Source organism: Bombyx mandarina, chromosome 15, assembly GCF_030267445.1.
Source record: "Bombyx mandarina strain Sakado chromosome 15, ASM3026744v2".
In the NCBI taxonomy this organism is placed as follows: Eukaryota; Metazoa; Arthropoda; class Insecta; order Lepidoptera; family Bombycidae; genus Bombyx; species Bombyx mandarina.
The window spans coordinates 10,174,825-10,202,533 of record NC_143221.1 but is presented as its reverse complement, the minus strand read 5'-3'; the positions used below and the strand labels follow the sequence as shown (position 1 = coordinate 10,202,533).

General features: G+C 39.3%; 1 protein-coding gene across 2 annotated transcripts in view; it reads left to right on the top strand.

Moving 5' to 3' along the window:
* The window catches only part of jbug (filamin-type immunoglobulin domains fbug), a 115,641-nt gene that overhangs the window by 69,425 nt on the left and 18,507 nt on the right, over window positions 1-27,709 (top strand). For both annotated transcript variants that reach the window (XM_089732982.1, XM_089732981.1), the window contains exons 21-32: window positions 10,742-10,881; window positions 12,200-12,325; window positions 15,724-15,844; window positions 18,573-18,646; window positions 21,133-21,289; window positions 21,896-22,104; window positions 22,775-22,954; window positions 23,691-23,765; window positions 24,686-24,845; window positions 26,026-26,174; window positions 26,977-27,049; window positions 27,135-27,302. In XM_089732982.1, coding sequence (XP_089589108.1) covers window positions 10,742-10,881; window positions 12,200-12,325; window positions 15,724-15,844; window positions 18,573-18,646; window positions 21,133-21,289; window positions 21,896-22,104; window positions 22,775-22,954; window positions 23,691-23,765; window positions 24,686-24,845; window positions 26,026-26,174; window positions 26,977-27,049; window positions 27,135-27,302 — 1,632 coding nt within the window. The remainder of the gene's footprint in view (window positions 1-10,741; window positions 10,882-12,199; window positions 12,326-15,723; window positions 15,845-18,572; window positions 18,647-21,132; window positions 21,290-21,895; window positions 22,105-22,774; window positions 22,955-23,690; window positions 23,766-24,685; window positions 24,846-26,025; window positions 26,175-26,976; window positions 27,050-27,134; window positions 27,303-27,709) is intronic.

The window sequence follows — 27,709 nt, the reverse complement described above, 5'->3', positions numbered from 1 at the left end:
TATATCAGTAAGTCAGTATATTGGCATATAAATCAAACAGTAATTTCATATTATATGTAAACGGTATATATCTATTTATTGTATATTTAAATTTTCTATAATAATATTATATTGCCAATAGTACACCGCAACATACGTGCTATATCTTTACTAGTTTCTGTAAATTAAGCGGTTGTTTGGAAGAGATCGCTTTTAGCGATAAGACCGCCTATTGTACAAATGTATCTGCTTGTTGACTATTTTTTTTTAATTTAAAAATTTTTTGATTGTTCTTTAAAGGGTATTCTTTGTCTCTCTCTTTCTCTCTCTCTTTCTCTAACTCCATTTGATTTTTTTTATTGCTTAGATGGGTGGACGAGCTCACAGCCCACCTGGTGATAAGTGGTTACTGGAGCCCATAGACATCCACAACGTAAATGCGCCACCCATCTTGTGATATAAGTTCTAAGGTCTCAAGTATAGTTACAACGGCTGCCCCACCCTTCAAACCGAAACGCATTACTCTTTCACGGCAGAAATAGGCAGGGCGGTGGTACCTACCCGCGCGAGCTCACAAGAGGTCCTACCACCAGTAAATGTATTTGTAATTTGTATTTGTAATTGATTGGAGTGTAAATAAGGTTGCCGCAGATCGGAGCGGACATGCATGCCCATCGCTGCCACACCTAATTGGAAATCCGCAACAGACACCGCCCTATGCCCGACAACCCGTTTGTCGCGGTAACGGCACTCGATGTAAATTATTCGGCTCGGAGCTTAGAACGCATCACCTACTAATCTCAATTTATACAAAGATGCTGCTGAATCGAATTGATTAACTGACACGACTATTTGCCCTGTATACACAATTTATAAACGTGTCAATTTTTTTACATGTAACATTGAACAAATTTGAAACTCATGCGTGTTCGAATAATATTTTAAAATTTATATTCATATTTAGTGACACTGCTGGTAGGACTTCTAGTGAGTCCGTACGGGTAGGTACCACCCACCCCGCCTATTTCTGCCGCGAAGCACTAATTAATGCCTTTCGGTTTGAAGGGTTTGAAGGGAGACCTTAGAACTTATATCTCAAGTGAGTGGCGCATAAAACACTCAACTAAATTCATCATTGGAATTTGTATGAATAGTTTCGGGCTTAAAAAAGCGTTGAAATTGATTTTGTCACTTCAATAAACAGTAAATTACGCTGCAAGAAAATATTTGACTGCTTTATTGTAAGATAAGAATGCCACAGAGACGGCTGCGGCTGTGAGAGTTCACCTAAATCGAGACGACATTATTGAAATAGTTTTGCTACTTTTTTTTTTATTGCTTAGATGGATGGACGAGCTCACAGCCCACCTGGTGTTAAGTGGTTACTGGAGCCCATAGACATCTACAACGTAAATGCGCCACCCACCTTGAGATATAAGTTCTAAGGTCTCGAGTATAGTTACAACGGCTGCCCCTCCCTTCAAACCGAAACGCATAACTGCTTCACGGCAGAAATAGGCGCCAATTTAATGTTTCGTAAAAATCTAAGATATCCGTTTATATCCTGTCCGTGTGTAATTAAATACGAAGGGGCGTACCAACAATTTCCTAAAGACGAATATATAGAGCTACTATATTATCGGTGTAATATGATTTATAGTAACGAAACGTCCTTGTATCGAGCTCGTATTTTATCGCCCCTCAGCGCTGTACCCACTCGACCACGGCTGCTAACGGTCAGACAGCGTTAATAATGAGAACAAACGCGGTTATTGATTGAAAACTATAGTCGACTGTGACAATGAATATTTCAGATAATATATTTTCTTAAACAAGTACAAATAAAATCGTGTACTACCGGCGAAATAAACTTAGTAGTCACTAGGTTTTGCCTTTTGAATTATGGAATGTTAAGGAACTATTTAAACCTCTACTTTGAAACATTTTTTATTGGTGCTCCACTTGTATTGGTCTTACCGTGATGATATAAAATATAGCCTATAGCCTTCCTCAGGGGCGCGGCGCGTCTCCCCGAAAGTGAGCTGCGGGCGCGGAAGGCCCATTCTCGGCGGTCCGTGCTCGAGTCGTGGTCGAGGCGACTGGCCAACCCCACGTGGGGGCTACGGACCGTCGAGGCGGTTTACCCGGTCTTTGATGACTGGGTGAATCGTGGCGAAGGACGTCTCACCTTTCGTCTGGTGCAGGTGCTGACCGGGCACGGATGCTTCGGGAAGTACCTGCGCCGGATAGGGGCTGAACCGACGACGAGGTGTCACCATTGTGGACACGACCTGGACACGGCGGAGCATACGCTCGCTGTCTGCCCCGCTTGGGAGGTGCAGCGCCGTGTCCTGGTCGCAAAGATAGGACCTGACTTGTCGCTGCCTGGCGTCGTGGCGTCGATGCTTGGCGGCGATGAGTCATGGAAGGCTATGCTCGACTTCTGCGAGTGCACCATCTCGCAGAAGGAGGCGGCGGGGCGAGTGAGGCAAAGCTCTCCTCACTACGCAGAAACCCGCCGCCGCCGAGCAGGGGGTCGGGACCGGGGTCGTATCCGTGACCTGGCCCCCTAAGAGCTAGGGGTCCCACCCGTCTTATGCGGGGAGAGACCCAGACGTGGGGTGGCGTGCTTTGCATGCTCACCCGCAGTAGGAAGCCGGGTGATGGTAGACCGCGTTCCCCCAACCGCTCTGGGGGAAGGTGTAACGCGGCGCCATCAAAGCGGGCTCTCGGCCCGCTGAACGAGGGAACCGGCGGTCGTGTCGCTGGTGGCCGCCGGTCCGGCGTCCGTGGGACGGTGGGATGGATGTAATGTGCTCTGCGTCAGCCCTGTCCCGCCGTTTCAATAGCCCCGACTGGGCTCCGGCCCGGTCTGAGGTAGGGCGCCGGTTGTGAGCGGCAGGAGTTTTTAGTGAGGTTCAACTCCCACATACCCCACCTGCCGCGCGGGTGGGGACCCGGCGATTTTCTCCTGTGGAAAAAAAAAAAAAAAATAGCCTTCCTCAATAAATGGGTTATCTAACACTTAAAGAATTTTTCAAATCGGACTAGTAGTTCCTGAGATTAACGCGTTCAAACAAACAAACTCTTCAGCTTTATAATATTAGTACAGATTTCTAATTTTCATATAGTTTCCTATTCTTTTTCTTCTTTTCCTTTTCTTTTTCTTTCTGCAGCGAAACAGTAATACGTTGCGGTTGAAAGGGTGTGACAGCCGTTGTACTATAGAATTGAGACTTACCACTAACTTTTTTTTAAAATTATGTTTGTGAGATTACGGGTGGCCTGGAGGCCTTTCCTGTTTTACCAGGCCAGGTGGACGAGCAAGGGCTCAATCAGGAAGGGTGGGATTTGCTAATAGCTACACGAGCGCCCAAGGTGGATTGCGTCAATAAAGTTGTACGTGTCTGTATTGAGGTCCGGTAACCACTCATTTGGGGCGTCAGCTCATTGACGCGTGCAAGTGATAAATACGTAAAAAGTACGCTGGTATAAAATCGTGCTATACTAAACCACGCGGCTCTAGAATAAGCTCCTCTGCACGGTGCTTCCTAAGTGCTATGATATTTATTTTCTCCAGTGAGGCTTATAGATTTCTCGGCGGTAAACAGTAATTTGGCTGAGCCCTTGGCATTGGTAATGTTCATGAAGGACACTGCTAGCACAACATGGCCAGCATACTCGTTTGTTTTCAAAGGCCATAAAAATTTTTTTTTTTTTTTTTTTTTTTTTTTTTTTTTTTTTATTGCCTTTGTAGGCAGACGGGCATACGGCCCACCTGATGGTGAGTGGTTACCGTCGCCCATGGACTTCAGCAATGCCAGGGGCAGAGCCAAGCCGCTGCCTACCGCTTAATACTCTCCATAAGCCTCGTTTGAAGAAGGACATGTCATAGCGCTCGGGAAACACCGTGGAGGGGAGCTCATTCCATAGCCGGATGGTACGTGGCAAAAAAGATCTCTGGAAACGCACTGTGGATGACCGCAGTGGCTCCAGGTAGTATGGATGAACTCTACTCCGGTGGCGGGCGGTGCGATGGTAAAAACGAGATGCTGGTATCATCTCGAACAATTCCTCAGAGCACTCCCCATGAAACATACGGTACAAAATACAGAGGGAACCGAAGTCCCTCCGCAGACCCAGAGGCTCCAAACGATCCGAGAGAATGGGATTATCGACAATCCGAACGGCCCTCCTCTGTATGGAGTCAAATGGAAGAAGCTGGTATTTGGGAGCCCCGGCCCAGAGATGGGAGCAGTACTCCACGCGAGGCCGGACTTGTGCTTTATAAAGCAAAAGTCTTTGTCCAGGCGTGAAGTACCGCTTCGCTCTGTTGAGGACTCCCAGCATTTTGGACGCCAACTTGGCTTTGCCTTCCAAATGACTCCGAAACTGGACATCGCTCGAAATGTCGACCCCAAGTATCCCGATACTCTCGGAAGGTTGCAGGGATACTCCTTGGAATTGCGGCGCCATGACAAAGGGGTCCTTCTTCGCAGTGAACGCGCAAACCTGTGTCTTCAACGGGTTGAATTGAACTAAGTTCGATTCACCCCATTTGGAGACTCGCCCCAGAGAGTTCTCCACTTCAGACACAAGTTTTGATCGTCTCTCTTGCACCACGCTCCGAGAGAGACTCTGATGGCCGATATATCGCGCATCCCCCGTGCTATCATCTGCATAGCAATGCATGCCATCAATAGACAGCATGTCATTGATATACAGGATGAAAAGCGTGGGGGAGAGCACCGAACCTTGTGGAACGCCAGCGTTAATGGTCATGGTATCAGAACAGTCACCGTCTACAACGACCGTGATGCTCCGCCCATCCAAAAAGCTAGCGATCCACTTGCAGAGACCCTCGGGGATTCCGTAAGATGGTAACTTCGATAGAAGTGCCCTATGCCAGACCCTGTCGAAGGCCTTCGCGATATCAAGGCTCACAGCAAGAGCCTCGCCCTTGCTTTCCAAGGCTTCAGCCCACCTGTGAGTAAGGTATACAAGAAGATCGCCAGCTGAGCGACCGTGACGGAAACCGTACTGTCGGTCACTGATCAGCTGGCGATCTTCAAGATACTTCAGGAGTTGTGTATTTATAATTCGCTCCATCACCTTGGAAAGCAAGGAAGTTATCGCGATAGGCCTGTAGCTCGATGGGTCCGACCGGTCACCCTTCTTGGGAATAGGGTGGACGTGGGCGGTCTTCCATGAAGACGGAACCCTGTTAGTGCAATAAGAGAGGCGATACAAACGCGTTAGCGCAGGTGTCAGCTCAGGGGCGCACGTTTTCAAAACCACTGCGGGGATGCCGTCTGGCCCACTCGACTTATGGACGTCCAGGAATCTGAGCTCCCGCCTGACTGCACACTGTGTGAAGCAGATTTCCGGCAGGGAGCTATCACACCGGGGGATGTTCGGTGGTGTGGCACCCCCGTCGTCCACAGTCGAGTTCGAGGCGAAGAGTTTGACCAGAAGGTCAGCCTTCTCTTTCGCGCTGTGGGCCAGATTGTCATCGGACTTGCGCAGTGGTGGGAGACTAGACCTGCAGAAGTTTCCTTCTGCAGCTTTGGCGAGCGACCAAAAAGCACGGCTCCCGGAGGGATAGCTCTTCAATCGCTCGCCAACTCTAGCGACGTGCTCCGACTTCGCCTTGGCAATTACCTTCTTGTAGGACCTGGAAGCGGCGTTATATTTCCGCCTTTCCCCTGAGATGTTAGGATCCCGACGTCTCCTGGCATTATCCCATGCCACGTATGCGGACCGCTTGAGGTGTGCAGCATCCCTGCTGGCATTGTTATACCAGGGTCCGCTGCGACCCCCAACGGGCACTTCAGAGGAGGGAATAAACAATTCCATCCCCTGGAGCACCACGTCTTTAAGACGGTCCGCACAGACGTCAGGATCAGCGGAGGAAAAGCAGAACCGCCCCCATGGGTAGGATGCGTAAAATTCACGCAATCCATCCCAGTCTGCTGACATATACCGCCAAACTCTTCGATACCCGGTCGTCGTTCGACGATCAGGACGAGAGAGTGGTACGGCAGCACGAATAAGGCAGTGATCAGACGATCCAAGCGGAGCGTCGACCACCACACTGTATCCGGCCGGATCTGTGGTCAGCAGAAGGTCCAACAAAGAAGGCTCGTGCCCCTCGATATCTGGGACACGGGTGGGCTGTGTCACCAGCTGGGAGAAGCCGTAGGCCAAGGCGAAATCGTAGGCAGTCCGACCCGGGAGGTCAGTGGTTCTGGATCCCAACCACTCTTGGTGGTGAGCGTTAAAGTCTCCAAGAACCACCACCTTCGCAGATGGGTACTGCTCAAGCACGCGGTTAGTCCCCTCTTGCACATGCTCAAACAGAGCTGAACCTGCATCACTGCTGTGGGACCTGTACAGGCACGCGTAGATTCGGCTACGGCCCCCGTGATCTACGCGCAGCCACAAGAGGGACAGGTCCCGTTGTTCGAGGCCCCGAAGACGGCGACAACAGACATCAGCCCGGACGAATACGCACACCCCGGCTTTACGCAGGAAGTTGTGCTCCAATACGTAGCCGGGGTATTCAAGGTATGAGGTATCATCCGGAGCAGATATCTGCGTCTCCGTTAAAAAAAGCAGGGCAGGCTGCGCCGTCTCAAGGTGGTGGTGTACGGCGTCAAGGTTGCTATGTAGGCCCCTGACATTGCTGAAATCCACATTAAATGTGGAATGGGGGACCGCCTGTGAAACCCTTTTCTTTTTTTTTGTCGTCTTCATGATGTTTAAGTTTTCGGAGAGTAGGATTAGGAGAGGTAGGATGTTGGAGGTGAGATCGAGGCAACACCTGAATGAAGCGCGGAACATAGTACGTGCTCGACCACGGGTTGCGTGAGAGACTGACGCAGGGCATGGAAGGGCCCCCAGTCCACTCTGCGTGCGATCGCCGGGATCCACTCCGGTCTCCGACTCCGGCACGACGACCGCACGGCAGGATTTTACACCGGTTGGCGGGACAGCTTCCCGGGGCGGAGTTTAGTAGAGACACCCGGGTTCAGGTCCCCTACTGACCGGCGGGCGGCAGCGGGTACCGTTTCACTGGGTCTCCCTATACCCCCGTCAAACAATCACGCCCCGTGAGTTCGCACGCACGTCTGCTCCGCAAGTTCCAGGCGTCACCAAGACTCAACCCCAACAAGGAAGGGGAAAGGGAAGGGATAGAACTGGCTCTCCAACCCACACGCCGGAACACAGCTAGGCTATTTGGCGGCGGACTCTAGTTGGAGGGTGGTCGCCAGCCAGTCGGACTAGGTCCTACCACCGGTTATGTTTTCGGCTCCCGTTTAGCACCACCCAGGGGTCACTTGTAGGGAATCGCGGGTTAAACCTACGGAAGCGGGAAGCACCAACCATAAAAAATGTATGGAACCCTTTAATACACTTCCACTATACTACTTTACTTATTTATATTTGAGAATATCCAATAACTTATGAAATACGAAGCGGCATGCTCTTAATATGTATCTAACATTTAATGCAACTCAACATATTATGCGACAAAAAAAAAATTAAAAAAATATAGAAAAAATTTAAATTCAATTAAAAAATGAAAAATAAATAATAGTTTAAAAGATCTAACAAAATACGCTTTTATAGAAAATCTAACTAAAAAATAGAAAATTAATTTTAATAAGTTTGAATTAAAAATAGTGTAAGAAAAAATGTTTTTATTGTAAAAATTTATTTTCTAATTTTTAGTTGGATTTTCTATAAAAGCGTATTTATTTTGTTAGTGTTTTAAACTATTATTAATTTATTTTTAACTTTTTTTTTTGTTGAATTTCAATTTTTTCGTTATTTTTCTTAATATTGAATTGTCATCAACCCTTAATAAGTATACCAAATTTCGAGTTAATCCGATGTTTTGAAGGGGGTCAAAATCATGTTCAAAGATTCCGTTACAAACATACATACGTCTGATGATAATAAAAGCGTATTAAAATAGATTTGTTCACCGAAAACACAGCTGCATAGACCATATACCGTTTATGCGTCATAAAAATATTCGCACGACGCGAAACACCTATTAAATTGCAAATGACGTTCTCTATTGATGATCAAATCACAAAAATTTCGATAACGTTGTCGCCGATGACATAACAGTAACCGTATTTTTCCACAAAACTAAATTATTAGTTGTGCAATATTGTTGTTTTACAACGACAAAGATCGGAGGCTAGTCTGATGTAACAGTTTATCTTGTGATTTGTTACATTCTAATATCTTTCTCTTCCTTTTGTCTCGCTGCAAAAGATGATATATGTATTTATTTAATAATAAACATAAGTATCTCGAGAATTGATAAACTAAGTGTATTTTTATTATTCCCGTAATTAGAGAAGATATAACGTTTTCACCTCAGCAGCTCAAACATGCCGCTTTTGCTGCGAAACAACAGTGAACAAAACGCGATTTTGATTCGAGCGTGGGTCAAAGTAGCTTTTTAATTTTTCAATCTTCAGTACCACCAATTGACATTGTTCAGCCATAAATTTGAAACATTCGAATTTTACTGTGCTCTGTCTCTTTCACACACATGTAAAAAAGTGAGTGAAAAAATAAACCCCTTCGAAATTAGATTTTGGAATTCGACTTCAAAGAAAACACGTTCGGAAACGCTAATACCCTAAAATTTAAAGATATTTGTAATAAAGAAATTAGGTTTTTTTTAATAGTTACTTCAATCTATTCCTGTTCATTTCTACGTCTCCTAAGTACCTAATATGTGTTCTCACTGCTGAGGAGAAATAACGTTTTACAGTCAACGGTTTCTATTTTATTCGTTTATTTAAGAAAGTAAAATTTTCTGCTAGAGACCAGTCAGTGAATTTAAAAAAAACACAACGTTTACTTTTCTTTGTTGGCACGGTAAAGTACCCGTTTGTGTGATTTTTATAACTGTCTTTGTAGACGTCTCTAAGCGGTTTCAATTTTAAACCCGTTTTAAAAGTGCGAAAATATGTTTGTGAAAACTCGTCGGTGGGCTTAACTTTAACATAATTTAACTTTATACATAATTCAACAACAGTTCCAAAAAAAAGTGATTTAGTTATGTGGTACGATGACTTCGTAAAAGTAATTTGTATTCATTTAATTGCTATGATTTCGATCTAAAACAGGTCAATAGCTAAATAAAAATACCAATTTGAAAATAAAAACAGTTGGAAAAAGTTTTTCGGCTTTTCACAATATACATAGACTAAAGTGAAATAAATAAAACAAATTTTCAATGGAGATATCCAAACCGTCGCATATTTTATTTATCTAAGTTAAAAGTAATTTCTTCAATGATTATCTTTGTATCTAAATAAATTCGAATTACCTTCAATACTTAATCTGACGTTTTGAATAATGTACACCTCTCATGGTCACAAACGACTAAACATAAAATTGATTTGACAATGACATAGACGTTCAACATTCACTGGCCCCAAATTTAAATTTTCTTTTGTACTATGAGCGCTGGAAATAACTTCTACGAGAACAATATTGAACACTGAAGTATCTTTCATAAAAATCACCAATTAGAGTGGTCGAATTAAATTAATTATGCACTATTAACTATCATAAAGATCACCAAAAAACTACTCGTCAGATCTTGATAAAATTTAATTAGTATCAAACAAGAAGCACAATCATTAAAATACGAAATAACAATTATCAAAATCGGATAACCTAGAAAAGAAATCCGCGGTAACATACTTACATAAAAATAAAGTTGAATTATGAACTTTGAATGATGAATTTTGAATTTTGAATTTTGAATTTTGAATGATGAATTTTGAAACTTTGAATTTGAATTATGAATTATGTCCTTTTTTGTCGAATTCCCTTTTTTTTTCTCTCCTTTCTTTAAAAATACACATGGCCCACCCCAAAATGTCAAGTCTTCTAATTCTTTTCGCTCTTGCTGGTAATTATTAGTGGTTAGTTTTAACCATAAGTTTGTAAACTATATGAGTACCCGTAAACGTACTTCAAGTTATATTATTGTCATTATAATTTTTAGAAAACTTAAAGATCTAAACTTACAACCGCCATTTCAAACCATGTATTTGTTGTATTCTCGTGAAACACAGGTACGCTTACTATTTACATTATCTCCTATCACTGATTGAACGAAAATTCACGCGCGTTTACCAAAAAAAGTTTTTAAAGATGTTAGTAAACCTTTTTTCTAAAATTTACGAATACAACCAAAAATAAATCAGCCTAATCGATCGATGCATTCTCGAGTGATACTCAGCCACACTAGTGGCAATTTATTATTATTAACATAAATTATTTTATAACAATTCATTATAATAAAAGATTTCACTTTAGAAGGTGTTACCGATCAACGTGATTATGAAATTGGCTGTTAATAAGTAATGCGAGTCAAAAAAATTTAACCCGAAGAGTCAATCGGACTATTTAATTAAAAGCTTACGATTACGTGATTTCTGATTTGAATAATATTAAATCGGATTGAGTAATTTCTTGAAAGTTAAGAACTTTTTATTTTTATTAGCTTTGTTTCGAGGTGGATGGAGACTTTCACATTGTGACAGGCTTCCAGAACTATCTAGAGCCGGTTAGGTAAAAACCCATTAACTTATCTACAGGAATTAGAAATATATTTATAAGTTTGAAGATGCTTATTTCTTTTGGGCAATGACCAGGATGACAATTATTACGCAAGACCCTTTACGCAAGGCTTTAGTTTGACATGATGTCATTGTTTCAGGTTCCCCGTGGAAGGTCGAGGTGATGGCGGGGCCGGTGGGCGGCGGTGGCGGAGAGCCGACCAGACTAATCCCCGCACGAGTGCCCGCCGTCTTCGAGATATCCACATCACCTGGCTCTGCCACTTTTACTAAAAATGATGTGAGTTTTAACGTTACTAAACCGTACTAAAACTTTTTACGTTTTTCAGTTATACAGAGAATAAGTATTTTTTTTGCCCTTGAAGGCAGGCGAGCATACGGCCCACTTGATGGTGAGTGGTTACCGTCGCCCATGGACCTTAGCAATGCCAGGGGCCTACAGCTGTTTGGAAAATTTGCTGTTTTGATAATGTCAATTATTTTTTCAACGTTTTCAGTAGCCTGTCCTAGTCTATCATGTTTTCATGAGATATATATTTTTGGATTGTAATTAATAACGTACCAAATATAATATATCAAGTATTTTCACGTTAACATTCGATTTTTTCTAATTTAACATCTCCGTATTTGTAATAGACAAATAACTTACGAAATCTAGTTTTAATGTCTCGCTTTATTTCAATTATCTCTTCATTCACACGTTGAATTTTACGAAAACTAAATTGTCGGTGACTGTGACAGTCTGATAATTAAATTATTGATAAATTGAATATTGTACTCCTTTGTTTGCTAGTAAGGTTTGTCAATTATGACATACTGGAGTTTATTAGGTTTATTAGTACAAAACGCAATTAACCTATTTGGGCTGAGAGTACCAAAGACGCGAGACGTAAAGTAGAATGGATAATTATTATTTTTTAGTTTTATTATTCTAAAATCTGTTCCGAACAAAAATTGTGTTTGAAAACTCTTCAATTAGTAGGTTAACCTACCGTTTGAACGTTGCAAAAGAAAATATATCTTGTTATAAATACCGATGTCGTATCTCATCCATTACATTTTTCCTGTTATTAATCAATTGGGGCTTTGATTTGTGGTACGAAGTATATTTGTTTAATCTATTTGATATCCGCTGGTTGTATTTGTTTTTGGCTCGTCTGTATTTCCGGTATCTATAACAGAATATTTTTTAATGTAGAACGTTTAATTGTTTTTTTGGAATGAAGTTCCTTATGGGACGATGCGGAGGGCTATTCTAACCGGGAAAAAACGTCCGTAACGTAAGATTTTTATTAGTAATGCACACAATGTACGACTTAACTTTGTAATAACGTACAAAAAATAACTTTTTTTTTTATCATTCATTGACCACGATCTCAGAACGTTCGTTTGCGCAATACACTAATTCTTATACAAACAACCGTGAATGAAGTGTACCACAATAAGTTCGCATGTTACCGAATGTCCGTGGGTTGTTACGAAACCTCCAGTATTATTTTCTATTTTACCTTGAATAGAACTTAAAATTAATATGTTTATAATAAGGTATTTCGTTCCTATCCGGTGTCCCATGACTGCACACGTCTTTTTTTTAATAGGTCGGAGTAACAGTCACATCTCCGTCGAGACGTCCTGTGAACGTCCGAGTTCTGGATGTTGCAGAACGTCCGGGTCTGTACCGCATCGAGTTCACTCCTGAAGAGGTCGGCACGCATTTGATCGATGTAAGTAAAGTCAAAGTTTATTAGTTAGTTATTAGTTTATTAGTTATTTATATTTGGATCTGTGCTTGTTTGTTATTATCTCATTTCATATTATGTAACCAAACGTCAAATAAATGCAGCATTTATATTATAATATCTCCGATACTCGCCTAAAACCAGGTGACCTATGAACTCGTTCGTCCGTCTATGCAATAAATAAATAAAATATTATAAAGCTGAAGAGTTTGTTTGTTTGAACGCGCTAATCTCGGGAACTACTGGTTCGATTCGAAAAATTCTTTCAGTGTCAGATAGCCCATTTATCGAGGAAGGCTATAAGCTACATAAGCGGAGCACCAATAAAGAATGTTTCAAAATCGGGGTTTTTTCCCTTTTGAGAGCTTCCGCTGCGTGCGCCGCAGAAACGATTAAAGTTTCGCTAAAATAATGTATGAGAGAATTGTTTTCCTTTAAAAGATCTAAAAAAAGTTCGCGACAGCACATATCTATATGTTAAGGTTGGCTGACTATAACCTTTTTTATGCTGACCAAATCTATTCTAAAATAAAGCATTATTTGTGAATTATTCTACGCGGACGAAGTCGCGGGCATAAGCTAGTAAATAAATAAAATACATTACAGCGTCGAATATCTTCTTCAAACTCCAATCTAAATTTTTTTGAATCAATTACCATTATTTAAACAACGATACTTCGATAGATTCGTCTCATTCTAGTGAACCATGTACAAAGCTCAGACTCAATATGCTATAATTATAAATATGAGCTCTTCACCTTACTCGTATAAATGTCGATTCAACCAAGAACTTTGACCTTAAACTGTAAAGGTCATTGATATTTTTATTGCATTCCACATTAATGTTTAAAAGTTCTTACACATACATATGAATATATTTATATACATGGTTGTAACGCTTTCTTTCGAAGATTTCCCTAATTTTTTTTATACGTAAGCAAATCTATACCTAGTCAGGTCATAAATTCTGTCACATGTTTAATGTAAAATAATTGAAACAAGTTTATTCATTATGTAACCATTCATATACCAAAATGAACTTAACAAAACATAGATTCTTGTGACACTAAAGTTTATTCAAAATGACCTCCGTGATTTTGAATACAGGCCTTCAATCTGCGCGGCCAGTCGACTATCGCAGCACGAACGAGGTCCATGTCAATATCGGCGGCTGCCTTAATCAAGGATGTCTTGAGTGACTCCAAATTGGGATGAGGCTTTGAGCACGCCTTTTCCTCCAAGTGTTGCCATATCTTGTAATCTAACGGATTTAAATCTGAACTGGAGGAGGGCCAGTCTTCGTGCCGGATGAAGTTGATTTCACGCGCCGCCAGCCAGTCTTGTGTGCTCTTCGCTCTATGAGCTGGCGCCGAATCTTGTTGGAATACCCAGTGCCTGTTATTGAACATGGTATGAGAAACAGGTTCCACAAGGTTCGTCAGGACTGTATTTTGATACACAACTGCATTCGTTTTTACACCTTTCTCACAAAAATTTACCTCTGTTAAGCCCCAATAAGAAACTCCCAACCATACCATGAGCGAGGATGGAAAATGACCTCGTTGAACACGCGGAATACGGTTGCTCGCTTCTTCACTACTGTGTGTGTACACCTTATCATTTCGTTTGTTGTAGCTCTCTTCTGCGGTAAAAATTTTTTCATCCGAAAAAAGAATTTCCCGATATTTTTTTCCCGCGTACCGCTTCAACAAAGCGCGGCATCTCTTCAGTCTCAGGTCCATTAGACGAGCATTCAAACGATGTCCTGTTTTTGTTCGATATGCCCGAAGCCCTAAGTCTTCATTTAACACCCTTTTCACCGTGGTTCTGCTTAACCCCATCTGAAGGGCCAACAGTTTCTGCTTACGTTTGGGATTTATTTGAATTCGCGCCTTCACAGCTTTTATCACTGCTGGAGTCCTAACAGACCGAGGGCGACCACTTCTTGACCAGTCATCTACACTAGAGTCTTCATTGTATCGTTTGATGGTACGATAAACGAATCTTTTGGTTATATTCAAAATTTTCAGTATGTTAAAAATTTTAATTGGCGCGTAACCGCAACGATGCAACGCAATAACTGCAACACGGTCTTCTTTAAGGGTCCACTCCATATTTAAAAATGAGTAAAATTCTAAAAGTATACATTTTTATTTTCATGAACAATTCGAAATTCGAATTCAATAAACTTTTTTGTGGCCAGCATTCTAAAAGAAAAGTTTTTACTGTGTGACAATACTTATGACCTGACTAGTCTATACTAATATTATAAAGAGGAAAAATTTGTTTGTTTGTTTGTTTCGAATATGCTCCGAAACTACTGGACCGATTTGAAAAATTCTTTTTCCATTAGAAGCCGACATTGTCCCTGATGAACATAGGCTACTTTTTTTTATTTATTTTTTTGGTTTCATGTGTGTTTTAATGTTTCCGAAGCGAAGCGAGGGCGGGTCGCTAGTTATATATATAAATGAATTGCTGTTCGTTAGTCTCGCTAAAACTCGAGAAGGTTTGGACCGATTTGGCTAATTTTGGTCTTGAATTAATTGTGGAAGTCCAGAGAAGGTTTAAAAGGTAGATAAATATGAAAATGCTCGGAATTAAATAAAAATAGCAATTTTGTTTTTCCTTTGATGTGTCCCCCGTCGGACGGATTCCTTTTGTTTGTTTTAAGTTTATTTTACACAAAAGCTTAGGTCTTTTATTTGTCGATTGAGGCACTACGAAGTGTGCCGGGTCAGCTAGTCATCGATAATAATCATCACTTACTTCTAACACATAAGGTTCTTGATTTAAGAATTGGCAAAATTTTGGTAATAATTGGTGTGAATCATATACACAGCTACGAAAATAATAAAATACGGCAGCTTTCCATGAATTCGATGATAATGAGGCAAGAAGCATTTCGATTCGTTCATTTTATAGCGTGTAAGAAACAAAAATGAAATTAAGTAGTGAAACCGTAGATTCGTTGAACCATAAAAAGACAAGCAACGTCAGCATTATGACCGTAAAATTATTAAAGGTTTGTTCTAAAATTTTCCGTAATATGCGCTAAGAACTGGTGTTAAAGCATATCGATCAGAGAATAATGCAAAAACAAATTAGTATTTTCAACCGATTGAAAAAATTAGGAAATTCTCAATTCGACTGTAATGTTTTATGTGTTACCTCGGATTTTTTTCTAGGTCAACCGATTTTGATGATTATCTTTTCATTTGAAAGCTACGCGTGTGTCTGAATTTTTTCTTAATTTAAAATTTTATCCAGATATTTAATCAGCTTCGACTATGTACGTAGATTATTTTCTTAAATTTCGAACACTTTTTTTTGTAACTGCATAACTAACATTTTATTTGAATAAATGTACTTCCTATGTCCAGGTATCGATAGCAGATGATAAGCTGGCCGGCGGACCGCTGGTGGCGAAGGTGTATGACGCGAGTCTGATTAAGGTCACAGACTTGGGCAACGCCGTCGTCGGACAACAATGTCAGTTTAAAGGTCAGATTCCGAATACTTTCCTTAACAAAGCTATGGTTGGGTTCGATAACCTCAAGGTAAAGTATTGGATGCTTTACAAAGTGCTTAATAATGTTTTCAAGACCTGTTGATTTGAACACGTTAGTCAATCTCTGAGTTGTACAATTTGAAAAAAAAAAACTTAGAACGTATCTTAAAATTTAATAAATAATTCAAAAATATTAAATCACCAATGATTAGTCAGTAGTAGTGTTAGAGCTGTGAGTACCATTGCACTGTCTATTTCTGTTACAAAACACGATGATGTTATTAAGTTTTTAATGGCAGGTTATTCAGATATAAGTGTGACATTAACCTCATTTCTCAGTGTGGGAATTGGCATTTGCTCTGATATCCCTATGAGTTTCTGGTAAGTATTCCATAGTACACGATGACGATGATTGATTGATGATGAAATGATTTTTATTATTATAATTCATAGTATTCTTAACCTATGAATGAATATGTAAGAGGAAGTCTGAAAGTGGCACCTGTGACAGAGAAGCTGAGGAGTGCGCGTTTGGGATGGTATAGACATCTGATGAGACGAAATGAAAATGAGTTTGGTAAGAGAGTGTTAACTATGAATGTGGAAGGATATAGAGGAAGAGGTACACCTAAGAAGATATGGATAGATTGTGTGAAAGACGATATGGGTAAGAGGGGAGTGAGCGAAGAAATGGTATATGATAGAAGAGTGTGGAAGGAGAAAACATGCTGCGTCGACCCCAGGTGACTGGGAGAAGGGCAGGATAATGATGATGAGTATTCTTAACCTTAATTGGTATTAATTGGTTGGTAAATCTTTTGTGTAATGGTTTCGACTCGTGCCACTATGTGAGGAGACAAATACCATTTTTAGAATAAATAAATAAATAAATAATTAAATACATATGTAATTCTTCCACTCACGACGTCCACGATGATGGAATATCATCGAGTACTAAAATATGAAAGCCTTATATTGTAATGTGTTTAAAAAATCGTAATTACTAAATTATCTATTTTTACTTTGAACCAGTCATGTGTTCTCGTTTGAAAAATGGGACAACCATCGTATCGTTAAAGGGGATTGCCCACTCTCCATAGTGTGCTAGGCCCAAGATGGACATCAAATATTACTATAAAAATGTACTGATTCAAATTCTTAAATGTATTGGATATCTAAAAAATATATTGAAATTGACGCCACTATTATAAAAAATATAATAAAAATAAAAACTCGTTTTGAGGTTAATTTTCTATATAAATAAGTGTCGGATTGTGAGATACTTCAAGAACTTTTCTTTTCTTAATGTTTAAGATGTTCCTAATTTATTTTTATCCAATAGGGTATAAAAACACACTTAATTCTTTAAATATCTATATTTTCTTCATCTTCATACACAATTAGTATCATCTAAAAATAGCAAAGGAGAGCATATACACGGTTTTAAATCTCGGTCAGGGTAAAACCACAATTCACACAATGTTTTTTAGTCGTAATATGAAACGTTATTGATAAAAGTAAAATAAATCGAAGAAAAATCAAAACACATCCATTTTGTACGCAAGCACAACACCACAAGCAGCAAGCGAAGTGTCAGTCAGTCAGATTAAATTCAGTGTTGTCAGTATAAAGAAAAATAATTACATGAAATTCATATATCGATTATTTTTTTAAATAACCGATAATTGATTTATATCTTAATCTTTTTTTACGAGTACACATTATTTTTTATGTTTTTGTTTTAGTTGTACATATTTAAATAACAATACTAGTAAAGTTTTTTTTATTGCTTAGATGGGTGGGCGAGCTCACAGCCACCCTGGTGTTGCTAAGTGGTTACTCGAGCCCACATACATCTACAACGTAAATGCGCCACCCACCTTGAGATATAAGTTCTAAGGTCTCAAGTATAGTTACAAGTTAAAGTCCAATGGGTATGTCTTCGATGTTATTTTATGTGCATAAAATCCATTAAAATCGTTTGATTAATGATAATACTTAAAATGATTTATTTATATGTTTTATTTATATACTCAAAATATTTACTTCATACGTAAAAGGATTTGAAGCTGGCAATATTTTTCCCGCAAAAATAAAAATCCTTGTTTTTTCAATAGAGTTACTTTTTTTAAACTACTTATTGTAAACTATAGTGGCGCTTATTTGCAAGAAAGTAAATGCATATTTATTTATGACAAAATTAATGCACTAAGTATTTTTTCTATAATCTATTGTCCGCTTTGGGCCGAAAATGGGCCATCCCCTTTCGGGCCTTCGAAGTTATTTTCAAACATGATTGGCGACGAAATAATTAACCAAAAGTCAGAATGAGACAGACGGGAATAGCACTGGTGGTAGGACCTCTTGGGAATCCGCACGGGTAGGTACCACCACCCCGCCTATTTCCGCCGTGAAGCAGTTATGTGTTTCGGTTTCAAGGGTGGGGCAGCTGTTGTAACTATACTGAGACCTTAGAACTTGTATCTCGAGGTGGGTGGCGCATTTACGTTGTAGATGTCTATGGGCTCCAGTAACCACTTAACACCAGGTGGGCTGTGAGCTCGTCCATCCATATAAGCAATAAAAAAAAAATAGCAAAAAGGAATTTCAACGATGTACGAGTTTCAGGAGTGACTCGATGGAAAAGTATTACCATCAATAAGTACGAGAATGAAACTATAATAAGTACAAACAAATAGGTAACTACAGTTTAAATTTCAGTGGACGCGAGCGCGGCCGGAGAGGGACAGTTGGAAATTTCCATTAACGAAGGGGAAGTCCCAAACCACGTACAGGTGAGATTCAGATCATTCCCTCACTACACGTCATCTTTTTTTTTTCGTAACAGCAGTCAGCGGAAAAAAATAATACAAATAGGATTTCGAGATATCACTATCATAATCTGTTCATATATCACGTTACAATGGATAAAAGAGAAGAGTAAAATTTATCGATGCTTTTCTGTGAGCGTTATGAGGAGGATACTATGTCACGAAATGTGTTTGAAGTGCTCCCGTAAATTTTGTACGGATACAGTTTCTCTTGTGTTATATAGAACTGATAATAATGTGTTTTGTTTACAATGTTGCCTATAACTATTCTCTATAGTATTCGTCATGCCACGTTTGACGTGCGACTGTGATATCTATATACGTGAAGCAAAAACTTTGTATCCCTTTTTACGAAAATTGCGCCGACGGAGGAGTATGAAATTTTCCACACTTATAGAGAATATAGAGAAGAAGTGCACAATGCTAATATTTTTTTAAAATAATGCATAAAAGATACATTAAATCAATAAAGAAATCATTACATACACTACATACCATGTATTTGACGCACACACGCATGCATACTATTTATTGTCAAACTTTTGTTCTTGGCGTCTGTTGTCAAATTGAGAATAGATTAAATATTGTTTGCCTTTGGTAATATTTTTATAGTGTAGTCTTGGCGAAATTTTGTGATTATAGAAGTATAAATTATAACTATAATAGTGTACAAACTTACAATTCCAATTAATTATTGTTGAATTTCGACTACTGCGGGACCTCTAGTAGGAATAAATATCTATTTAAAACTCTATCGTAATTGTATCGGTTACAAAATTCGACTGCGGAATGTGTCATATCTTGATGTTAATGTGAAGATAAATGTTTTAGTCAAATTATATTACTGTAGATTTTATATGGGATATCAAAATGAACAAAATATGTTAAAGGTTTATTATTTAAATTATATGTTCATAAATATAAATACGACAGTAATTTCTTTGTTGTTATTTTCTACGTAACGTAACATTTCGAGTGATTTATCAAAGTAACATTTTACAAAGAAACAATTAGAGGACAGAAGTGTAATAAGTTATTTTTATGCCGGTTTTTTTTTTCAAATGTATCAGTATTTTATTACAAATTATTATTACTTCCGAGTTTCGTGATATAAAGCTTACATCATGCTCTTATTATAAATAAGTAAATATGCTTAGTTTGAGTTTTTTTAATTGTTTATTGTCCACTGATTATCGCATTCACATTATGTTATTGTTATTATTTTTAAAGTCATAAAATATTAATACTATTAGAAATTCAATTTCGTTCTGACGTCACGAAAAGTGTTTTGCAATTGAAAGAATCACGTAATTACGTCAAAGAATAGTGCAATGAAAAATATCTTTAAATTACACTTCGCATTTCGAACGGAGTTTTGCATTAAAAAGTCTCGAGCAATAAACCGGTAGCCGAGCACTACCGATGTGGTGAAATCCAATTTCATCAACATTGCGGCCAGGCAGCTTCGCAGAAAGCCCTTTTTCAACGTACGACATATACGTAATGCAATCCGTACGTGCACGAACGAAGTTGTCGCTGAAACTCTGTGAAAAGCTTTTGTAAAATTTACAAGACGATCCAAATGAGTTTTCCCTTATTGTTGTGAAGCTATGACTGAAATACATACATACTTAACTATATATAAGCGAAACATGTTGTCTCCAGTTGATTTTTCATTAGATTTAATCGTAATAAACTAACTGGCTTCTAATATGGGGTGCGCTTCAACAATATTTCAAGTGTGTATTACGCCCTATCACATGATAGATATGCCTTTTGGAACATTTAAATATTGCATACAATAGCTTTTAAATCAAAACGACCTCAAAGAGTGAGGAGCAAAAAACTTCAAAATTATTTTTTCTTTAATAATTTGATCATATTTCTGTTGACGTTGACCTATCCAAAAATATATTTATATTAATTTACTTATTTAACTGAATTTCGATTTCCTTCAAATCTTATTCGGACTATTTCGAGTACATTAAAATAAATTGATAAGATCCACCCGCTCTCAAGTATTTTTTTTATTGCTTAGATGGGTGGACGAACTCACAGCCCACCTGATGTTAAGTGGTTACTGGAGCCCATAGACATCTACAACGTAAATGCGCCACCCACCTTGAGATAAGTTCTAAGGTCTCAGTATAGTTACAACGGCTGCCCCACCCTTCAAACCGAAACGCATTACTACTTCACGGCAGAAATAAGCAGGGCGGTGGTACCTACCCGCGCGAACTCACAAGAGGTTCTACCACCAGTAATTTGATTGTTCAAGAAAAGTATTTGATTGTGATATAGATTTATTGTTTAATAGCAATCGTATTATGGTACTTTTCCGTTAGCCGGACTCAAATTAGGTTACATTAGGTTAGGTTAGTACATTGTTTGGCGATTTTTCGCTTGCCCCTTACCAACGAAAATGCATCGTTTTCCACAATAAACCACAGGTTGTAGGAGGAGGAAAATGTTTGGTATACTGGCGACCAGAGGCGGCGTCTCCTCACCGCGTCGACATCAAGTTCAACGGTGAACCCGTTCCATCGTCTCCATTCGTCTTCCAAGTAGCACCGGCACAGAGAGTAACCATCGATACTTCGCAAGTTGGTTAGTACTACAATATTAACTTAAACAGACCGTATTGTGATAATTTCGTGCTGTCATACCTGATAACCACATATAAGCTAGCCACCAAGCTAGTCTTGAGCTCTACCTGACTAGATAAATAACAAAAGCAATACTGTCTTGGATTTTAAATTGATAAGTATAATTGGTCATCTGATAACATTGTGCCTCTAGTTTTCTGTTATCACTAGTGCTCTATCGCCTGTCTATTATCTAGTAATATCCTTACCTGACTTTCAATTCAAGGCCTCTCAGAAGTCAAAGGTGGAAAAATTTGGCTTTATATATAGTGCAGATCAGCTAAGCCAGCTAGCATAAATTACAAAAATGAATCAGAGGTTTAAATGCAACCGTCACCCGTGTTGTAAAATTTGAAGCACATAGTACTTCTATAACTATTCGTTTTAATAATGATGTTTACATGTAAAACATGATTAATTATTTTGTATCCCAGTCTGTTTCTTCTTTAGAGACTTGATTTCGAAGATCGGTTTAGGTTTTAAGTGAAGCTGCCGGACTTCCGCTCTGACTATTATCGATGCTATTTTACTTTAGCTTGTTTAGTTTTATGATTTCGTTTTGTCGCAGAATTAATACCAGTCGGTGACGTAGCGTCATGTTCAGTAAGAGTAGAAGGTTCATCGGGTGGAGAATTGACGGTTACGGTGCGCGGTCCTCGAGGAGAGGTTCCCGTGCGACTCACGGGCGATGCCGTCACTGGGCTCGTCGCGAGCTTCACACCCAAAAACGTTGGACCTCATACATTGACCGCTCACTATAACAACCAACCTGTACCCGTATGTATAAGCGCTCTATAGTTACATAAGTTATTAATTAGTGCTGCGATGTAAAAATTCAATTGAGACTTTATTGATTATCAATTCATCATTCATGAATCATTATTGATCATTCATCATTATAATTTGATTCCAACTTCAAACTGCTTTAAAAGAATGGTGCAGGAACATTATTTATCTGCTTAGTGTTGTTTGTTTGTATCATTATCATTTATCATAGTGTTGATTTATTATGTATATGTAAGTATATTAGTGTGTAAGTATGTATATTGGTATATAAATCAAATAGTTATATATTTCATGTTATATATAAACGTATATTTATTGATCGTATGTATATACATATTTTCATAATAATAATAATATATTGCCAATAGTACACCGCAACATACTTGCTATATTTTTATATTTTCCAGAATTTCTGTAAATTACACGGTTGTCTAAAATAGATCGCTTTTAGCGATAAGACCGCTCATTGTACAAACTTATCTGCTTTTTTACTGTTTTTGAATCTAAATTCTGTTTTGGTAGGCATTCTCTCTCTCTCTCTCTCTCTCCCTCTCCCTCTCTCTCCCCCTCTATCTCTCTCGCTCACTCTCTCTCTCTCTCCCTCTCTCTCTCTCTGATCGTGTGTTCATTTGCATCAAAAATGTCATTATTTATGTATCAGGGAACACCATTCACGTGCAAAGCCTACGATGGGAAGCTGGTGAGCGTGACAGGAGCAACGTCAGCCCGCGTCGGAGTACCTGTTCAACTGGCTGTGGACGCTGCGCAGGCTGGAGAAGGAAACCTCGAAATCACTGTTTCCGCAAGGGGACTCAACATTCCCACGCAAGTACATCCACAAGTGAGTAAACAAAATTACATATACATAGATTTACTGGTGGTAGGACCTCGTGTGAGTCCGTGCGGGTAGGTACCACTACCCAGCCTATTTCTGCCGGGAAGCAGTAACGCATTTGGGTTTGAAGGTTAGGGCAGCCGTTGTAACTATATTGAGATCTTAGAACTTATATCTCAAAGTGGGTGGCGCATTTACGTTGTAAATGTCTATGGGCTCTAGTAAACACTTAACACCAGGTGGGCAGTGAGCTCGCCCACCCATCTTAGATAAAAAAAAACATATTATATAAACAATTCACAACTTTTATATAATCAAGCTGGAGTAACGTATCTCTAATTCTGTAGAAAGCGTAATGACGCGGAAGTTATTATGATAATTTATAAATTTGACAAAATTATGGATTCGTTGTCGGAGTTATTTCGTATCGTTCTCCCTCAATATCTGTGGATACACTTTAATTATGGTGACGTCATAAATAACAATGCACATCTAATGCAATTTTAATAGTTCCTAAGTTAGTAAGTACAAAAATAATTTAAAGTGTTACTTAACTCTTTTTGATAGTAATATACAAATTAAGTCAAGTCATATTCTCATTCTGATTCTCTGATCCAAGGATCCATCTGTTTACAAATGGACAGAAACTTTTTCGATGTATTTTTTGCACGAAGACTGTTGTGATACTGGTAATTAATCTAGCCTATTATCCAATATTATATAAATACTTACTCCTTTTCAGGGAAATGCACGCTTCACCGTGTCTTTCACTCCGACTGAAGTGTGCGACCACATTGTCAATGTTTCTTTCAATAAGGTAAACCTGATACTCTGATTTTAGTTATTGATCAATTATATATAATATATATAATACATATTAAGTTACATATTACTGTAGCGTGGCCTAAACCTATTATATTATATAAAAAACTAGCGACCCGCCCTCGCTTCGCTTCGGAAACTGTAATTTATTATTGATTTCTCCACTATTTAATGGATGCTATTATACATATAAACCTTCCTCTTCAATCACTTTATCTATTAAAAAAAACCGCATCAAAATCCGTTGCGTAGTTTTAGAGATTTAAGCATACATAGGGACAGAGAAAGCGACTTTGTTTTATACTATGTAGTGGCGTAAACTATACGTATAATGTAAAACTTCGATAGTCAAACAGATAACAGTTTTCTGTTATCTTAAAGCTTAAAGTTTTTTTAAAGCTTAATAGTTAAAGCGATAAAAGCGCAACTCCATTCTCCGAGATTGTAAAAAATTTACATCTACATTTTTAAAACAACTTTTTTAATATTGAAGATTTGGTTGTGGAAAACAATAAACTATATAATGCTAAGTATATTACGTCTCGATTGGTGTGAGACACTCATACAATAGATACACTACATCCTACCTTTTTTAAATCGACCGTATTCTACGAGACTATTCTGCTATCTTCTTCGTCGCTATATTCATTATTGAAGGTCGTGTCCCTGAAACTTGACCGTGGCCTGTCTCGTGAGCTGTTTCCAACTCATCCGGTCCTCGGCTTTTCGTAAAGCGATTGTGACTGGCAGCCCAGTTAGGTTGCTTATTTGGTCACATCAGCCACTAGGTGATCGGCCGCGTGGTCACTTTCCTTGCCTACTATAATACTCTACTGTTATGTACTCTACTCTACTCTACTATACGTCTATACTCTATACTATACTCTAATGTAGTGTATCGTTATTTTCCTGTAGATGCGAGTACCGGGATGTCCGCTAGTGTTGCCGGTGTCGGAAGGGGCAGGGGGGGCGGCCCGTGTGTCTGTCCCGGGCCCCGCACGGCTGCACCACCCCGCCGCGCTCACGCTGCACCACGCCACCGCCACGCTCGACCAGATCGAAGTCAATGTGGAAGGTAACACCCACCAATGCATATTTAACTTCGACAACAATACAATTTCAGCGGTCTTATCTGGATGCTAGTGGAAGAATATTTCTAGCGTCGTGCGTTCGTGTCTTTAGGACATATTAACCGTCACTCCAATACCATAGCGACTTTAGCCTCACGTTTGAAAGTAAATATTTTAATTTTTTATTGCCCGCGTAGGCAGACGAGCATACGGCCCACCTGATGGTGAGTGGTACCGTCGCCCATGGACTTCAGCAATGCCAGGGGCGGGGCAATAGCGTGTATTGGTGTTTGGATGGAACATGAGTTAATTAGAGCGACAAGAAAGTGTGCCATATCGGTCGGTAGAGTGCTACTCGTACACTGAATAATAATCACATTTACAAATTACAATAATTAATTATGAATCCAGTGCGTGTTTTAAATTTTATGCGATTACATAAATATTATAATATCACATTACATATGAATTAGCATAGGTAAAACATAAATGTGTAGCTACATGTGAATGTTTCTCGTTATTTGCAGGGCGGTTTAAATGAGAAAATGGTCCATAAAAAAATTGGATACAGAATAAAGAGAATAGAAATTAACTACCGTAGAATCATGATAGTGGAATTACGATAAAATGAAGTAGACAACGTAGAATTAGGTCTATATTCATGCTTTGCAAACTAACAAACGCCACGTACATTTTATTTAATTAACCCTAATATATGTATTCTCTTTTATTTCATATAAATATAGAATTAGGTTTATATGTATTTTAGTTTAGCAGTATGGTAATAAATTCCAATGTTGGCGATGGCCAATGAGTTTAGCAGTATGGTAATAAATTTCAATGTTGGGTCCAAGTTTTTCAGGATCTTAATAACAAGACATAACAAATCATTTAGTGTTTACGAACAAGCTCATCCGCTTCGCCCTAACTCCTAACATCATGTAATGACGTCAGAGCTATTATTAAATATTCAAAATACGAACTGGGGTAATTCTGGAAATCGCTGACGTCAGAGGTAATATAAATAGCTTAGAATATTTAGTTATTATTCGAAACTGATACATCGGATTCGATGGGAACGGGGATAATGATTTAAGGGGTGTTAGGAAATTTTTAGTTAAAGGGAAATAGTTTAGGTTGGGGTGTTAGGGCGTGGCGGTGAGCTGAGCTATGGACGTGGGGCAGGTCCTAATGGGGCGTCGGTGCCGGCGGCGGTGTCCTCGGCGGGTCCTGCCGCCTTCCGAGCAGAGTTCGTGCCGCGCGCCGTCGGGGAACACAGACTCAACGTACTTATCGACTCTGTGCCCATTCCGGCCAGTCCCTTCCATCTAAAGGTATACATTACCCATATATATAATACTTTATATGTGTTTCAATAAGACTAAGGGCACCCGTTATGACTATACTGAGATCTTAGAACTTATATCTCAAGGTGGGAGGCGCATTTACGTTGTAGATGTCTATGGGCTCCAGTAAACACTTAATACTAGGTGGGCTGTGAGCTCGTCCACCCATCTAAGCAATAAAAAAAGCACTAAGTAATACACCGTAAATGTGGAAAAAAAAAGTTATATGATTTCCCAAAGTATTCGATACGTAGTAGTTCGAAGTATACGAAAGACTCCCGAAAATAGACTGATGCCCGTGGACGTCAACCTCTAGTAATGAAAACACATTGCAACCAGAAAAATACATTTGAATATAATTGACCGATATATTTCTTTCAAAGTTTAAATTGTGTGTTTTAAAAACTAAGTTATAACAGAGATTTTTTTATTTTTTATTGGTTTGATGGGTTGGACGAGCTCACAGCCCACCTGGTGTTAAGTGGTTACTGGAGCCCATAGACATCCACAACGTAAATGCGCCACCCACCTTGAGATATAAGTTCTATCACCCTTCAAACCGAAATGCATTACTGCTTCACGGCAGAAATAGGCAGGGTGGTGGTACTTACACGCGCGAACTCACTAGAGGTCCTACCACCAGTAAAATTCGATTCGAAAAATATTCTATTTCATTTAAAATTATCATCATACCTAAGGAAAAAATAGAACAAGCAACAATAATATTGGAGGAACAAATAGAATAAGCAATAATAATATAGTTATATAACAATAATATTTCACATTCCAGGTATACGACGTATCAGCTATAAGAGTCAAAGATGTCGCGCACGGTACTGTCGGTAAACCTGTCACTTTTTTAGGTTCGTATGAAAATCTAGTTGTTTGATCATTTGCTAATTTTCGATGAGTATAATACAATAATTATTAATGCTGCTTATTCATCAGTGGAGACAATGGCCGCTGGTCCTGGGAATTTAGAGGTGACAGTGAATGGTGGACGGGTACCGACTGCAGCGGCTGCGCAAGGAGCTCACACATACGCCATCAGCTTCACGCCGCGTGATCCGAGGCCTCACACCGTTGAGCTGCGTTTCAACGGCGATCACGTGCCTGGTAAGATATTTTTTTATATTTCGGAGACGGTCATTAGTTTGGTACGCAGCAAACGCAGCACGATTCCCGAGAGACGGCAGCACGATTGCGGTATCGTCGGAACTCGGCTAACTTCATGCTACGACAGAGCCTAGTGGATGGAGGCGCGTAGACGCCATCGCACTTACCAACCAGCCATCTTGAAGAGCGGTGCCTCCGTCCTAAGAACTGTCATTCGTTTTCGTTCGCTAACGTCAAGAGAAGATTTCTAAATTGTTCTAAGACAACAAACGTGATTGGTGTACTCAATATTTCTCTTAGCTCGATCACCGTATACGCCCCTAAAACGTCTGACGATGGTGTTAATAATTGTGGCTTCTCCGACATGTAAATCTACAGAGTATACAATTGGTCAGACGAGCAACAGG